The 17923-nt window shown below is 36.2% G+C and overlaps 1 protein-coding gene across 1 annotated transcript in view; it reads left to right on the top strand.

The window, feature by feature from the left end:
• Nucleotides 1-17923, top strand: part of LAMA2 (laminin subunit alpha 2) — a 329486-nt gene that overhangs the window by 186855 nt on the left and 124708 nt on the right. Inside the window, exons 17-20 of the mRNA XM_065733920.1 lie at nucleotides 1801-1928; nucleotides 6602-6688; nucleotides 12836-13047; nucleotides 17627-17733. Coding sequence (XP_065589992.1) covers nucleotides 1801-1928; nucleotides 6602-6688; nucleotides 12836-13047; nucleotides 17627-17733 — 534 coding nt within the window. The remainder of the gene's footprint in view (nucleotides 1-1800; nucleotides 1929-6601; nucleotides 6689-12835; nucleotides 13048-17626; nucleotides 17734-17923) is intronic.

Genomic DNA, 17923 nt, shown 5'->3' with positions numbered 1-17923 from the left:
ATGACTGAAGAGTACACTGCATATTCATCTGCCCAAGTGCATGGCACCAGCTCTGCAAAGCACAGTGCAAAAAATTTATTTCCATAATGAAAATATTCTGAAGAGAAAAAGAACTGTTCATTAGAGCAGTGCCCTTTTCTTCATCTTTTATTGAGGCTATGTTATGTGTTTCAGGAAGTAATATTGTTAAATGTACCAGCAGCATATATGTGACTTCTTGCAAATGACAAAGCATTTGTAAGGTGTTCTTCAAAATGCTTTTAATTAAAATAATGAGGTTGAAAATACCTACGCATATTAACAAACCTTAAGAATTCTAAAGTAGCAGCTTAGGGTGTAGGCTGAGCCAGAGAGTCCAGAGTTGATCTGGAGACTTACCCATTATCTAAGCTAGATCAGATTGCACCCCATTAAATAAAATCTACCACACAGACTTCAGATTGGCCTTTTCAAATTGTCATTTGTTTTTTTCAATCTGTACCTGAGCACATCAAGATAGAATTTAGCAGTCAAAACCAAATCTGCTATTTCTCTACATGCTTTGTAAGGGATTCGTTGAGTGATGTGTAGCAAATAATATTCTATATTATATATTCCAGTAGTCTAGTGTGCAAATATTTGAGAGAAAAAAAAAAAAAAAAAAACTAGAGAAAAGTTTAAGCCAGAAAACTAATTTTCTGGGCCTGTGATGGATACTGCCAAATTCTCTAGGATTTTTAATCCTTTGAAGCAAAAGGGAAACATAGGATAATTTTTCTTTAAACTTAATAGCATCTATTGTTACAAGTCAGGATGGGAAATCTATTTTCAGAGGACTAATTCCCATTCTGACAAAAAATAGTCACTGAATTTGAGGTCAGGCCAAAGGCTATATACAGAAATACATATCTACTGCTGCCATTTTCAAGGAGTGCATTGGATTCCTACTCATAAACCTTTCATATGTTTAGATAAGCTGTCTCTTTTATTACACGAACCAGTCACATGAAGGTTAACATTTGGTTTGGGCCTAATATACAATTTACTTATCCTTGTTTCTACCTGTAAAATACAATTCAAACTTTGCTTCACGAATATATTTACCTTGTAAAATGAATTAATGCACATAAATGCAAAATATTCATTTTTATAAACTGTGTAGTCTGAACTGTACATTTGAGTTCAGCATCTGAAAACAGTAACAATAAATCTAGTCTGTTGCAAGTGCTAAACCTGTTTTATGATACTCTGAACACTGGTTTTATTTAAGCAAGCTAAAACACTACTATGACAATTATGTGTTGGAACATTTCTCTGTTTTATGTGAAGACAAAATTATCCAAAGTAGGTTCATAGGTTCATAAGGTTGGAAAGGACCTACAAGATCATCTAGTCCAACCATCCTCCTATCACTATCCCTACCCATTTCCTAAATCAAATCTCTTAGCACCTCATCTAAACGCTTCTTGAACAGCGCTAGGGATGGTGCCTCAACCACCTCCCTAGGCAGGCCATTCCAGTGCCTGACCACTCTTTCAGAGAAAAAATGTTTCCTCAGGTCTAATCTAAATCTTCCCCGGCGCAACTTGTGGCCATTCCCTCTCGTCCTGTCATTATTTGTAGCACAAAAAGCTGATGTGTGTGAACCACTAATTCTTACAACTCTTCTCTGGAACTGGTTCTCAACCAACAGTCAAAAATTAGAATGTATATTGTAAGCTTCCTACAAGTCTGTTGAGTGTGTTAGGTAAATGATGTTCAGAAACTTTTCCACATGCATGTTCTCTAATTGTGAATTTGTATTTTTCACATTCTATTTAGGACTGCAAACACAACACAGGTGGTTCATATTGTGATAGATGTCTTCCTGGTTTCTATGGTGATCCTACTAAAGGAACAGCTGAAGACTGTCAGTTGTGTGCTTGCCCACTAAATATACCTTCTAACAAGTAAGATGTATCATTATTATAAACTACACTTTTTCACTTAGTAAATCATATATACTTTTTGAATTTGTACCATTGTATGTATATTTTGAGATTCTCTGTGCTTTAACTAAATAACATTCTGCAATACAGACTTTTATTTTCATTCTACAGTCATATAGAGCACTCAGTATTGCTGAGAGACAAAGATCATGACTAAAGATAAACAAGAGTAGGCTAGTAAGAAAAATTTTATATTTTGGATAACTGCTCTTTTCACTGAATCAAAAATTAGTGCTTGATTTCTTTTGTTCTTCTTTATAGAGTAGTTGTTTCTTGTTTAAAAGTTGAATTTGCCCATTTTATGTAATTTTTAATATATAATTGATTTTAAAATCACATTATATTGATCAGATAAGACTGCTTTCTTCTCCTTGTAATTTTTCTTTTCTTTCAGTTAATGTTCAGTGAGAATGTTCACTAATAAAAACCAATCATATCCCAGGCTGCAACAAAATAATTGTAGCCATCAGATCGAGAGAAATGATTCTCTCATTCTACCTTACATGGAATACTATATCCAAGGTCTGGGGTCCCCAGCAGAAGAAAGGCATGGAACTGTTGAAGTAGTTTCAGAGCATAGCCAAGATGATCAGAGGGCTGGAGTACCTCTGCTACCTGGAGACTGAGTGACTGAGTTGGTCTCGTTCAGTCTGGAGAGGTGAAAAGTGGAGGGGAGGGGGAATTCCAGTACTTAAAGAGGGGGAGAATTTACAGAAAAGCTTGAGAGGGCATCTCAATCAGGGAATGTAGTGAAAGAAAAATGTATTTAAACTAAAAGAGAGTAGGTTTAAATTAGGAAGAAATTATTTAGTGTGAGAGTGGTGAGACACTGGCACAGGATGTATAATGAAGCTGTGGATGCCCCATCCGTGGCGATGTTCAAGGTGAGTTCCTGGGCAGCCTGATCTAGTGGAAGATGTCCCTGTCCGTAACTGGGAGTTTGGAATTGTATGATCTCTGAGTTCCATTCCAAATGTTCAATGATAATGTCGGTTCATTTATATAACACATAAACACTAATCAAAAGTCTGATCCAAGAACAGTTTTCTTTACAAAAAGTTGTTCATGCTGCTTGCTACCTACAGTTTAAAGCCAGCCTGAGACAAGCATGAACCAGTTTTTAGTCTCATTAGTTCATGCTAATGCCATTGTAGGTAATAGAATTGTGTCATTTTCCTTCCCTGATTAGTGCGATTTTAATCAGACAGTTTATGAGCAGGAATTCTAGGGGATTGTAAGATGGAAGTCTTCGATTATCAAAGCTCTATAGTTGGTTTTATTAGATCTAGTTGAGTTTATGCTTGCTGCTCAGGCACGGTTCCTTTGATGTTCTCATTGCTTTCAGATTTCAGAATCTCCTTGCATAGTTAGTTAATCTTCCTATTGTTTGAGAATGCTGTACTGAAAAAAAAACAGAAAAAAGGCTATCACATTTATATCTAGTGCAGATGTGCAACAAACCAGGTCAAATAAATTGAATTCAAGTTTTTATTGGCAAAATGCCTGGAGACCTCCATTATGTATTCATCATAGTTCTGCCTGCTTTCCTTGTTTTTGAAATTGAATAAGAGAGTCCCCTCTGTAGTATTTAGGTTTCTTGAAATACGTAGATACCAAACATATGTAAAAGTTCTTGAACTGCGAAAGTATGGGATTCCCAAGCCCTATGGAGTTTAGCCCAACATTAGAGCTCCCTATTTTTAAAATGGAAAAAAGCAAAACTGCAAACCTCAGGTTTTGTGGAATTCATACTGTAAAGTTCCAGACCTCGTTCAAGAAATTTTCACCACATATCACTGCACAGTTGTGATATGTTATGCTATTCTGCACAACCTAACAACTGAGTAATTTATGTAGTAAATGCCTAGAAAAGACTGTTTATATGTTCTATCTCCTGTAGTATTTAATTTCTAGGATGGCACAACAGGTTATCTGTAGATCTTTAAGCTCAGTACTAGGTATCTGCTGCACTGAGAAAATTGTTCATAAAATGAACCTCTGAGATGTATTTGTACTAATAAATTAGTGCAGGCTTTTATAAATATATCTTATATCTTTATGATAGTTCTTTTAACTACCTAACTGTGCCTTTTCCTCTGCAGTGCCATACAAGTTGAAGGAGAAATGTTTATCCGTTTCAGAAATTTTGTGGTTTTGTTCCACAGTTAATTCAAGCTGATTTAACTACTGCTTATTATCTACTCTATTTTCTAATATCATATATGCAATTCCTGAATCCAATCATGAAATTTCATTCTAAAGCCTAGCAGTAATAAATGACTGCCAAATGACAGAAGACATATCTCACTCAGCTTGTGTAGGTAACCATTAACATTACAGAGTGTGAACTAGGAAATCTGATTGCTTTTAAAATATTAATATTTCATAGTAGAATTGCATGAAATTGCAAATATAGTTATTTCAAAATGGTGGTTTCTGTAGTGTACTTGTAAGCTTTTAGAGAGCTCTGTCTCCCAATATCTCCCAATATCTACCAATCATATACCTATACCTATTCTGTGTCTGGTACTCTGTCCTGAATGGTGTGCGATTGTTTTATGTAAAGCTATGAAAAGACTGGTTGTGAACTGAGAGAGACAAAGATTTTTTGAAACTTGTTTTAATAAATCAATATATTTCTTGTTAGCATTTATTAGTGGTGAATAATGAGATTCTAAATCTCAGCAAGATGAACTCTCGTTTACTCACCTTTCCTCGCATATTTCCTTTATAGTAAGCAAATGGGAATTTCTCACTATATTAATGTTTAATGTTCAGATTGACTATGAAGTCAGAGAGAGTGGAAGAACGCTTGGTCTGAACATAATCACTAAAATATAGAAATTCTGCTATTAATGATTATTGCTTAGTGATAATAAATAGTTATTATGATCTCTAAATTTATGCATTTGAATTTAGAGTTCTCAATGGACCTATGGGACAGTCAGTCTTGAGCAACTCTATAATGAACTTTGATAGCATCTCCATAAAACTTTCTGATGTAGTTCTTATGAAAGATTTAGATTAGAATGGGCAAGCAGCATCCTATTTGAAAAGTCTGGTGCTGCTGATTAGATTTATTGATGATGTGTACTTCAGTTTAAAATTTCATTAATTGCTATATAAAAATAGAATGAACTTTCATTCCTTCAACTGACTCCTCATGCATTCCTGAATCTATTCTTAATTGAATGACATTGCAAAATAGCACAAATGCAATTCTTATGGAATAGAGGAAAATCCCAATATCTGTCCGTGTTTACTGGACCTGACTTGCTCACATTTTTCTTACCAATTTCTGTCTATGGGAGATTGATTTATTGCCTTATGAGAGATGGGGTATTTATAAATGAAACTATTCTATAGTAGAAATGGAAGAGTAACTGAATTCATATCATAGGATGGGCAACTCCTGAGTAGTGAAGTCCAGTCATCATCAGGTAATTATGTTATGAGATCCTAAAACAGATTTTCTAGCCTCCCTGTGCCCATTAATTTCCAGAAAATTTCATTATGAAGTGATCCTGCTTTAAATTATCCAAGGTCAGATTATGTCTATTTGTTATTGTAGTAGTGTAATCTTTTACCTGTATATAACTTTTCTGATGTCTTTGTTCATTATATTCAAAGAAAACAGAAGTTTTCTTTTTATAAAAGCCATTTTCGGTGTTTTCAGATAGATGGGCTTTTTTTCCTCTTATGAACAGTCACTCCACCGTGCACCTGCTCCCATGTTTTTCTTTTTTTCTATTACATTGACCAGAATTATTTTCCATTATGTAGATGAAGCTCTGTATAGGTGTTCGTTTCCCATCTTCAGAATGATAGTAGAGCAGGTTATATCTTCTTCTGTGCAGTTCTTTATGTTTGTTTGTTTTAAAGAGTCAGGAAGTATGTTAAGGGAGGAGGAGAACAAAATGCTAAAACGCAAAGAAGCAGAGTTTGAAGATGAACGTGATCAGACAGAAGTGGAGCATGCAAATGCCTATGGTGTATCCCTACTTATAAAACAAACAAAAACCACCAGTTAAGAATAAGAAAAGCATAAAGAATGGAAAAGACATAAAGCTCTCTACTCTGCAAGCTATTCTTAAACATCAGCATTCTGGTCTGGCCTTATGCAACAGCTTGTTGGCACTGGGTTTACTCAGATATACTCACTTGGAAACTGGACCAAATATTTCCCTTTTGCCCCACCCCTTTCTTGTTCACTGGGCTCCTCTCGCAGTCCCATATACACAAAACTCAAATCAGTCGTCCTTCAGAAATATTTATTTTGGGGAATTATTACAGCATAGCTTGTTTTGCCAGGCCCTCAGGGGCACAAACAGCTATACATTCCTGCCTTTTTAATGCTATCCAGACCGCTCGGTGGCAGGCTCAGGTCCCATAATAACAGGCTATTGGGATGCTGCCATCTGTTACTCTATATTCAGTGGCGCAGAAATAGCAGAGTCATTCCAAATTTTATTTGCTGGAGTCAAACTTAAGCACCGCGTTAGACTAGAATCACATTTCTAGGGCGCTATTTTGCAAGTTAACAGTCTCTGAAGTGGGATGAGAACCGTGATGCTGACAATCTTTTCTTTATATTTCCTCCTTGTCCCTCTTCTTGCCCTATATCAACAACGCAGCTTTAGCCCAACATGCCACTTTGACCGGAGCCATGGATTAATATGTGACGAATGCCCAGTTGGGTATGTGGGACCACGCTGTGAAAGGTAAGTGAGTACCATGCTTTTAACTGTGTGAGATCTGATTCTGAATCAAAAGTATTTATCACAGGAAATGGTTCCTTCCTTTTTGCTGCCTCCCTTTCTCATCTCCATTCCTGTTTTCTGCAACCCACTGAAGAAATTCCTGTTCACCTTCCCCTGACATTGCATCCGTGTATTTACATATATAGTCTTAATCCTACTTTGCATCATTTCCCTGAAAAAGTGATTCTTTTATTGCTTTAGGTAAGTTACAAATCTTCAAAGAAGCATTTGCTGAGATATAAGAAATCTTTCTAAAAATTATTCTTCTAGCAGTTCCTTGAGTCTTTTGAATTTTATTTTTTTATTATTTTGTCTCTTTATGTTGCTTGAACATTTAGAGCATTGTGAATCAAATATTCAGTAAATTATTGTTCCTTCTTCTTGAAAAGTTAATATGCAATCAAACCACAATCCTTGTAATAAGTTATTTTGTTGGGTTTAATTATTTATAAAATAATTTTTTTACCTTTGTTACTTCTACTTACCTGTTGAAATCTTTATTTAGCAAATACAGCGTAGGTTTTAGTGACAACACAGAATCTCTCTTTGTTGAACATGTAAAAAAGCTCAATATATTTCATGCATTTTGTTATTACTTAAACAAAAAGACAAATTTAAAAAGATCTCATATTTTGTCTTTGGCTATTACAAGTCCAAATGATATATTATTACTGAGAGAAAGTCCCCTTAATTGATAACACCATCTTCCTTCTCATATTTGTAGTACTCTGAAAGAGTTACACATAGAATTTAAGTGAAACAGGAGAGTAGAAGCACTAGTGCTAGAGTGCCAGGAGCCTCCCTCCACAGGTGGTGAGAATGCAGAGACAGGGGAAATCATCGCTGTATCTGTGCACTTTTCCATCTTCAGGGATTTCATGTGGATGGAATAGCTTTAAAGAGCAGTTAGTTTGCCAGGGCCTGCTGCTAGTTATTTGGAGGCCATAGTGAATCAGCACTGGCTTTGGCTCCATGATCCACATCCCTTATGACCCTGTGATTATCACCTTTTTTTTAAGAGGGACTGGGGGATTCATATAACAGTCTATCACCTGGCTAGATAGATATAGGGGGATGAAAATGTGGCACCTGTGTATCTTAGCTGGCTTCTGCCATTTGACACCTCTGTGAGATGTTTGCAGCATTTTCCAACAAACCGTAAAAACATAAGGCTTCTGAATGAAGACTGATAATACTCGGAGAAAAGTACTAGTTGGGAAAAAGTAGGAACAAATCAAGAGAAAGAGCCAATCAGGACAGCAGAAACCTGCCCATATGCTGTGAATCACCCTCTAGTCATACCTTTCCAAATTACATCTATGACTACTTTCTCTTAAATCCTCTATTGTGCTATATCTGTCCTAAAGTGAGAGTGTAGGCTGTCATCTGTTTCCACTCATCATCACTGAGACTGCTCCTACTGAGTATTATTTCTGCTTGTCTTTTCCTGTCTATCTTGGAAGTCATCACCTTTCTTTAAGCTAGTGGGCTGTGAAGTTAATGATGGCAGGAATAAATCACTTAGGTGCAGAGCACTTTGGTGGCAGTTTGTCAATGCAGGGTCATTGACAGCTTCCATTAGCAACAAGTGCTATTTCTGAGAGAAGAACAGACTGTAGATGTAATAGGAGGGAATCTGGATAAGTGGCAAGCTTGGATTTTTATCATGATTTCATAAGGAATTCATACTAGTGTAGTCTTTTTGTGAGTGTCTGGCTGCCCACAAAAATATTTGAACTTGTAGGTCAATTTCAACCAAGTTTGACAAAAGGGTAGACAATCTCACGATAGTAATTGTTCCTGAAAATTTCGTGAGAAGTGGCTGAATCGAGGTTAGTAAATCAGGACATGTCATAGTTAAGGGAGAGAGTACTGTGTGATCTCACACCTAATTAAACAGCAAAGAATACAAGCGCAAGAGAGCTGAAGCAATTGAGTGAGAGTTTATTAAATGTTTTGCCCATAAGAAAAATTTCACAGGGCAAGGAAAAAACACTGCTGTAGCCTGAGGGATTGCTCACTGCTGAACAGCAACATCCTGCTTTAAATAGTAAGCCCTTAGCCTTGTAACCAAGAAATATAAATCCACTGGAAATTAAACCTTTAATTTCACTGCTCATAGAATGATTCCCTTTCATTTATAACAAGCTGCTTGGAAAAGCCCACAGCTGTCAATAATAATGAACAGGAGAAAGCACATTGCCTTTTGCTATTATTAATAATGGTTCTATAATTGCTGAAAGTGCTTACGTGGAATTCATGGTCATTTCAGCAACTTCATTGTGACAACTAATCTGAGTTGCACAGTTGACTAACTGAGCAGTCCTAAATTATCATTTATCTCTAAGTATAGAGAAAGCCTGGCTTTCCTATTTAAACCTTTTCCCCAGTAAATGAGATTTATGTCCTTCCTCTGGTCAGTACTCAATTTCCCAGTGGGTACAGGGCACAGTGGAATCTCTTCTTTCTCTGTACAAAAGGTTTATGAGTGTCAAAAAGTTGTGTTTTGAGCACAACATATTTACAGAATTTTGAGGTGCATTTGCCAGCTGCACAGCCTTGATATTGAAAAAAGCCCACAGATTTAGGGAAAAGAAACAAAATTAGTGAGTCTAGCTTCTCATTTAGCACTCCTTCGTTTATGAATACAGTTGGAGAAGCCTTTTACTCCTAGAAGGGGAATGGAGAGGTTTGTGTAGCTTCAGTGGGAGAAAAAGGATGAACTGCTTCACATCCTTCCTCCCTTCCTTAGCTCAACATTCCTCAAATATAGCACAGAATGCCATCGAACAGTCCCTTCTGTGTCTTTTGGTTTCAATATGCTGCAGCTTCTAGCTAAAGCAATTTTTCCCTTGTGTCAGAATTACAAACCTGTATTCCAGTGCTGATGGGAAGAGGATCAGACATTTGGAATGTTTTATAAAACAAATGTGCTGTGCAGGATTGTTTACAGATTGCAAAGATAAGCACTCTGGCATTAGAATATGCAAGATAGATTTATGGCTGGTCAAGCAACAATAACATCTGTGTTGTGCATCTGAGGTAAGATTTTTGACAGCAAGTTCAGAGTTTGGTTCTCCACTGGACTTCTACCCAATTTCATACACAGATTGGATGTGCATAATTTTCAAAGCAACTGTAAAAGTAGCATTTTCATACTTTAAAGTATTTGGATTTGCAGCCCATGTTAACTCTGTCTCCGAGTTTATTTCCAAGTAAACATAAAGACATAGTATATGATAGGCCTGTGCTTGTGTGCATATGTGTATATACACACTACCACGTGAGACATGGTGAAGAAAATGACTTCCATTCCATCCAGAGCCAGTACATGCACTTCACGCATATTTGTGTAGTAGCCCAGTGTATGGCACTGATTATGTCAAATAAAAACTGTCAGTCATGGGAAATGTCTGCATTTGAGGCTGGAGGGAAACAGAGAGAGGAAGTGGGGAAAAAAAAGAAACCATTCTTAAATATATTTGTTCCCTGTTTTACTCCTATTTCTGGTTTGTTGGTTGATTTATTTTGTTGGTGGTGGGTTTTTTTTTTTCATCTCAAAGATATTCTGTTGTACTTTGCAATTATTTAATAAGAGATGTATTTTCTATAATCTAGAAGTGTAATTTCCTATGCCATGTACATTTTTGACATTTAATTGTGAACCTTCCAAACGTATAGTGTTTTAAATCTGAGAAGATTAGCTGAAATAGAAATGTCCTGAAGGGAACAAAGGTGGAATTAGTGAAAGTAGATATTTTTAATCTTCATCTGCAACTTATTGAGAAGTGGGAGAAAAAGTTGAAGAATTTACACATAAATATGTATATATGGTGTTCTGTTAAGTTTAGCGTCTTTATCCCTACTTTCAGGATCTAACTGTCTTGAATTCAGGTTCAAGAATATCTACGTGTTTAAGTAGAGTGTATGTGATGAGGGTGAGTTTTGCTAATTTTAATTAGTGAAGTCTAAATTGATGAGGGGAAAAAAAGCGTTATCAAGATCTCCTGCTGCTAATAGAAGGAAATGATTATCCATGCATTTCTTGCAAACCCCTGGAGTGTTTTTTTCCTGTGAACTGCTTTCTAAGTCTATATGAATGCTGTAAGTTACTGAAGTAATGCTGAAATGAAAGGGAAAATGGAAAATGAGTACACATGAAGTCAGATAGTTTAGTAGTACAGATACAGATTCATGACAAACACGCAAATGGTAAATGAGATGTATCTCAGCAAAGCATAGGTGAACTTCACACTTTATTCTTCTTGTTCTTATTTTGAGTAAAAAAAAAAATTCTGCCTTAATTATCCAGTTGCACTTTGGCTTTTCTAAATCATAGCTATTAACTGTTACATGTACTGAGAGATTTCTGGCCTTTGTAACCAAAATTTCTTCTCTGGGGAAAAAAAAATCAAATTGTCTTTGGGAAAATAAGCTAAAAATCAGTCTTTGTGGTTGCTGAGGTATTCTCTATCTAAGGAATAAACACCCATTTCTTTTCTGGGAATACAAGGAGGTACAATATGTAGCTACATTCATGACAAGTTCTGAAAATAAAATGCACCAATTGCTCTAACGACAAGATTTTGATGTACTGTTGTTATGGGGAAGTAGTTGAGAGAGATGGCTATGTGAATAGAGTGAAACACAGGGGACTAGATTATGAAAACTATGCTCATGTTAATGAGTACTCACATTCATCCAAACCACTGGACGGTTTTTATAAATTGCACATCTATTTTGGTCTGCATTTTGGATATTTTTAGAGAATAGAATCCTACTTTGAATAACAGCCTACTGTTAAATTTAAAAAAAACAAACAAAAAAACAACCTATTGATAAGTTTTAGCTAAACATTCCTCCCTAATCTTGTCATCCAGTTGTAAACTTTTGCTACTGATATTGAATAATATTTAAGAAATGTTTAGACTGTTTTGTTTGGGATCACACTGGAAGAGGTTTTATAAGAGATTCTAGATGCTCTGGATACAAGGAAAAGGATGAACGCGATGAGCCCTAGTGAAAAAGAGTGAAAGTATAATGGAGTTGTGTGTTTCCATTTTAAGATGCTACCCCAAATTCTTTCTAGACCATAACAACGTGTACTATTACAAAGCAGGGTAGATAATATCTGCATAGATTAAAGCTGCATTTGAATGAACTTAAAATAATAGGAAATATTAATTTCTGTGATTTGATTTATGTACTCATTCTTCTTTACATTAATTTGAGTTCATCTGAGATGAACATTAAATAACTTTGTTAGCTGGAGCTGTGCATTTTTTTGCTTCTTCTCTATCTATAAATTGCTTTAACTGTCAAGTGTGCACAAATGTAATAGAAAGGGAAAACAGCCTAAAATTTAAATGGGCTGTGAGACCTGTATAAATTTTCTTTAAATACACACTCATGTTAAGTCAGGTTCACTAACCTGCTTTATATGGTATTAACTGGAAATTGCAGGTGGCCAGGTGGAAAAGGTGATTATTTTTAAACATATCCATTAATATAAGAAGGGAACAATGCTAGAAAGTAACTATCTATATGAATCCTATTGTTCTTTTCAAAAAGATTTCTAGGAATCTTTTTGCTGCCTGCCTATAAACAGAAGTAAGCAATCCAACAATTAAGTGACCAGGGGAAGGCTAAACAAGTGGGGGATCTTGTTATTTAAACATTTTGTCTGTATCATTTTCTAACCTATAGCAAAAATGTTATTTAGGTGAAAGCAGAAAATCATCAGACTTGCTGGAAAATTAGTGCACAAGAATATCTAGACATGATGTGCTGAAATACAAAGCCTATCCAGTGTGGACCTGAATTCCTCTAGAGTGCCAGCAGACAGATTTCTTATTATTTGTCTTCTCTTCAGTGCCAGTGACAAGATTTTTCTCCCATTGAAATCTAATTACTAGCAGAACTGGCAGGATTTCAGCTGGTACTTGTATCTACAGTGTTGTTAAAAAGGAAAAAGGAGGGAGAGAGAAAAAAGGCAGTTAAGAAATACTTGAACGATTATCAAATTATTTTTTAGTGATTAGCAATAAAATAAAATATTTCTAATAAGTTTATTTAAAGGTTCTAACTCATGGTGTTTTTTTACCTTAGGTGTGCAGAAGGCTATTTTGGACAACCTCTAATACCAGGGGGATCGTGCCAACCATGCCAATGTAATGACAACCTTGACTTCTCTGTTCCTGGCAGCTGTGACAGCTTGTCTGGTGCTTGCCTGATATGTAAGTCAGGTACAACAGGCCAGTATTGTGAGAGGTGTGCTGATGGATATTTTGGTGATGCTCTTGATGCAAGGAACTGTCAACGTAAGTCATGAACTTTCAGTAATTCTGACGGAATTGATCTATTCTGTATCTTTGTTCCTGAGAGGAAGAATGTGCGTCTGTATGAGTGTGCAGGAGAGTGATATGGTGTGCTCATACCACTAAGAATGCTGCTTTACTTGCATCTGAATCTGGAAAGAATGATTTCGGAATAATTAGAATGATGAACCTATTATAAACCTTCCTCCTGTAGTTGAAGTAATAATGATGGAGACATGGAACAGACATAGGAAAATTGAGCTTTATATGTATGCAAAAGGTTATACTAAATGTCAGGTCTACAAAAATAAATAGAAATAAATAGAAATGCACTACATCATGCAGGGAAAGCTCATTAATCCCACTGGTTGTTTCAGATTGGTACTGAAAGGAGGAAGGGACATTTCAGTTGCTGAAGGGTCCAAATTTGGCAAAACTTGGGACCTTCTTCCCACCTATGTGACATCAGTAAGTGTTGGAAACTGCTTTACAGGACAAGGGGCATCCTGCCACATTGAGCCTACTGGCTCCTTTTGAGGTGCTATGGAGGAAGGTGCCTGGCACTGTGACAAGCCACCACTTCTCAGCAGTGTTGTGTGGTGGTATGTTGTTTAAGTATAAGCCCCAGCTCCAGTGTCTGACTTCCACACTGATTGCATGGAGTCAAGGAGACAGATAGAAGCGTTGGTAGGAACAAGAGCTTTTGTTTCTGTAGCTGTTGCTAAGTCCTTGCAGGCACTATTCAGAACACAGCTCTTAGAATTTTAGCTTAAAAATACTTGCATGTGCTTCCACCTCATTCTGAGGAATGGAATAAAACAGATTTTAAGATCTTCTGAAAGAACAGAGTACTTTATTTCACTCTTATTAGAATTAAATCCTTCTTTCATCGGAATAAATGCAGAGTCATTCCACTGAGTACAAAGATGTAAAATGACAGTAAAAGTCTTGGTCACTATCTCATTGCTCTTAGGTACACAGGGACCATTTCTTGCAAGATTTGTTGCAAGCACAGAATTCTGATCTGCTAGCATCTATTTCCAGTATTTGCTTTGTTAGTGGGTTGAAGTTTGGCAGTTGGAATACATAGTCATGCTTTACCACCTAAGACAGTGCTGGGAGCTACAGAGATTTAGAACGTAACTAGTTTTCTCAGCTAAAGCTAAAAAACATGGATATATGTAAATTATATGATATCATTATGGAGAGACATAGCTGTATGAATGTTTTCTGTAGCTACACAGTTCTAAATAAAAGTTGCACAATCACATACGTTCTTTGCACTATTTAAAAATACATTGTGATGTCATATAAATTAGAGTGTTAAGTGCATAATATGATTTTTAAAAAGCAGTGCATTTCAGAAATCATAGCTTCAAGTAGCTCATCACCATTCCTGCGGCATTGACAGGGCTCTTTCTTTGAATATTTCTACACTAGTGGCATCTGCATGGGAAAGAGATGTAGTGTTAGGAGAGTTCCAAAAACATACAATTAAAAATAAAAAAGTATTAAAAAGAAATACATATTTAACGTAGAATTACAAGCTTTGCTTTTGTTTTTAGCATCACTGACAAGGAGAGTCCTATAATGTATTCATAGCTTTGTGCACATGGTTACCTTACATTCATCTGCTCTCTCTTTCATGTGGGTTTTCTTTTTCTTTTTCTTTCTTTTTTTTTTTTTTGCATATGATTTTTTTTATTTCCTTTGCAGACTTCCATGAAATTTGCCCTGCAGCTACAATATCAGAAGGACCGTGCCTTTACTTTGTTGTTTTCAATTTCTTTCCTTATTAAAAAGCCAAAACCAAGAGTATTGCAAAGCATGAATTTTGCTCTCAAATTATTGTTTGAAATGTTCTTTGCTCTTTCTCAGTACTCTGCTGTTGTCATATGCATTAATCGTTTCAAATGACAGTACAGCTTCATATCACTATAGCTTCTTTGAATTTCTTGGTGTATCTGTACAAAATAATAAATCTAAGAACGTGGAGCAAGTGTCCTAGGCTTATTTGATTTCAGTTTTGTAGGTTGCTTTTTGCTGTGAAACAGCACAGTATGCTGAAGCAAATAGCTAGAGGTTGTACTGATGATAGAGGTAGGTGACATGAGATTAATTAAAGCAAGTATCCAAGTGTGCCTATGTGAGCCTGTTGGAGGGGAATTAGTGTGTGGGTTCATTATAATTACAGACTCATAAATATTTATACAAATCAAGAGGGAATGGGAGAGGTCTTAACCAGTGTCATTTTGAGAGAAAGTAAGACAAATTTCTCTGACAGACTGTATTGTATTGTTGAAATCATTTAGAGTTTGGGACAATAGCTAATTTTTCCAGTAGAGTTGAATGAATGGGAAGGGTTTAGATGAGATAAATGCAATTTATCAGATTGAGTAACAGTTAAGTATATGGATAATCCTGTCTGCATGTTTCTTCTGTAAGTACATACTGCTAGTGCCAAACTCTTCATTTCCAAATTCTTTTTCATTACTGTATTCTACACACTCATCTATGACTGAGTTAAGAGTACATGACATTCAATTTGGGATAATACACAAGGCCTGCTCTGAAAGGAGTACCTTTTATGTTAATATTTTGGCCCACAGATTCAGAGGCAAATATTGGTGGTATGGCAGCAGAGGTAATAGAATATTGGTGGGAAAATTCCACATTTTGTTGCTGTGTGACAGACGGCAGCAGAGGGGCAGTCTGACCAAATGGCTTCTGACATGGAAGTGCATGTGAAGCAAAAGGGAAGTCACTGAATTCCTCCATGCAGAAAAAATGGCACTCACTGACATTCACTGACACTTGCTGAACGCTGATGGAGAACAAACAGTAGATGTAAGTGCAGTGAGGCAGTGGGTGATGCAGTTCAGCAGTAGTGACAGTGAGTCACCTCTATCGGTGCAGATTTTGACTAGCATGGCATTCATGCTCCTATTCATCACTGATGGAAATGCAGAGCTAATGGTGACTGTGTTGCAAAATAGCATTTTGTAGCTGAGAATTTGCTCAGTGTTACTGGGCTCATCGTATATGTTGCAGTTTCCTTGGAAATAAATAGGAAACATTACTGTCAGAGTGATCAACATACGATATTCAACTTACCTGCTTACAAGAACAGTGTAAATTATTTATAAATTTATGATCTTTTACATTCTTATTTAAGAAAAAGGATCCAATTAAGAAAATCTTTGGGCTTTAAAATCTGTATGAAAATGTTTGTGAAATACTAGCTGTTAATTTCCATTGATAATGTTTATGTAGGTTTGGGCTTACACATCCTATTTTCACTACTGACCATTTTAATTGGATATATACTCCAAATGTGTATATGTAGTACCCTTATGTGATTTCAATTTAGATTTTCAGTGGTGTTAAAACATATGTATTATGGTAGTGGGTAAGGAGGAAGGCTGAAAGAAGAAAGAGGTGAATATCATTACCAGATTGACAACAGAGTCCACAATCTTTTTAATTACATTATTCTGGTATTTTATATATATATATGTATATATATATGTATATATAATACTAGTATTATTATTTACTCTCAAATATATGAAATATTTTTTAAGATATTTCAGAAATAAGGCCATGAACAGATTGAAGCAAAGTATGAAGTCACTTTCATTTGAAAGAAACAGAATTGTACATAATACCTCGAAAGTTGGGGGCAAGTGTCAGGAAAAACTCCTTTCAGTTTATGATATACTAAGTCCGATGAAGTCATGACAAAGATCCTCTTGTAATAGTCTATACATAGGAAAAAATACACTGTTTTGTCTCTAGTGGCACCTTATGACATGCAAGTATGTGACTATCATGTGTTTGCTATTGGGACGCTTAAGTGTTTCTTAAAATGAAGCTGTGACATTGAGAAAAAGACAACACATGTTCAGTGCAGTGCAAAAAGGGAAAATGTGGGCTGGAGCTTGTTTCAAAGAGTAGATTGGTAGTAAATATAGTGAGATGGATTCATGTCTCTCTGCGTAAAAAAGGACACAGAAGCCTGCTCATGCTAGTGGAATTTGTGCCTGTATGATCAGAATCACAGTGACACATGATAACATCTCTCCCTTTTCGTGATTGCCGCATGCCAAAAGACTTGTGATCTAAGGACATAAAGGGTGATAGCTTCTCCAGAACTTCTCAAATATGAGAATGCAGAAAGCAAAACCTGTATTTTCTTTTCTGTAAGAAACAAAAGTATCCTTTTCACTGCTTTTTAAAAATCCTTAGGCAATTTGTGTGGTGGGTTGGCCTGATTGCTTGGGTTCTGTTTCCTCTGTGAGCTCTGATGCTGTTGCTGGTACAGAGGTACTTGGGGTGGCATGGGAAGAGGTTTCTTATGAAATGGAAACAGAATTTCTCAGTGCAATAATTTGGAGTAAACTTCTGCATTTTTATGGGTTGGTAAATGTAGATTGTTGCTGGCCAAGCTTTCCTCAGGCCTGCATTCTTGAGTTTATTTAGGTGGCAAAAGCTGTGCTGTAAACATCTGGCTGTTAATGTCAGAATCAGTAGTGTAAGTGTACTGGAAACACACTAACTTTTCCTTCTTTTCCCTCTGTAGCCTGCCGTTGCCACGTCAATGGATCCCTCTCAGAGATCTGTGACTCTCAGACTGGCCAGTGTGAGTGTAAAGCTAATGTGATTGGGCGCCGCTGTGACATGTGCAAGGTGAGTGTTGATGAGCCATGGATGTTTCAGTTTGTTTCAGTCTGGTGTTAAATGGGCTGCTTTGGTCGTTTTTGGTTTGTTGGCTTTTTTTTTCATTTATGGAACAAATAGGATTTTTTTTTCTATGTACAGGGAGAATATAAATTAAATGACCACTTAAAAATGTTTTTCAAAGCTTTTCTGGAAGAAA

Source organism: Cyrtonyx montezumae, unplaced genomic scaffold, assembly GCF_038088225.1.
Source record: "Cyrtonyx montezumae isolate F1298 unplaced genomic scaffold, pur_monq_1.0 scaffold_0, whole genome shotgun sequence".
NCBI lineage: Eukaryota > Metazoa > Chordata > Aves > Galliformes > Odontophoridae > Cyrtonyx > Cyrtonyx montezumae.
Note: the sequence above shows the minus strand (reverse complement) of the source record. Positions and strands in the feature narration are given on the sequence as shown.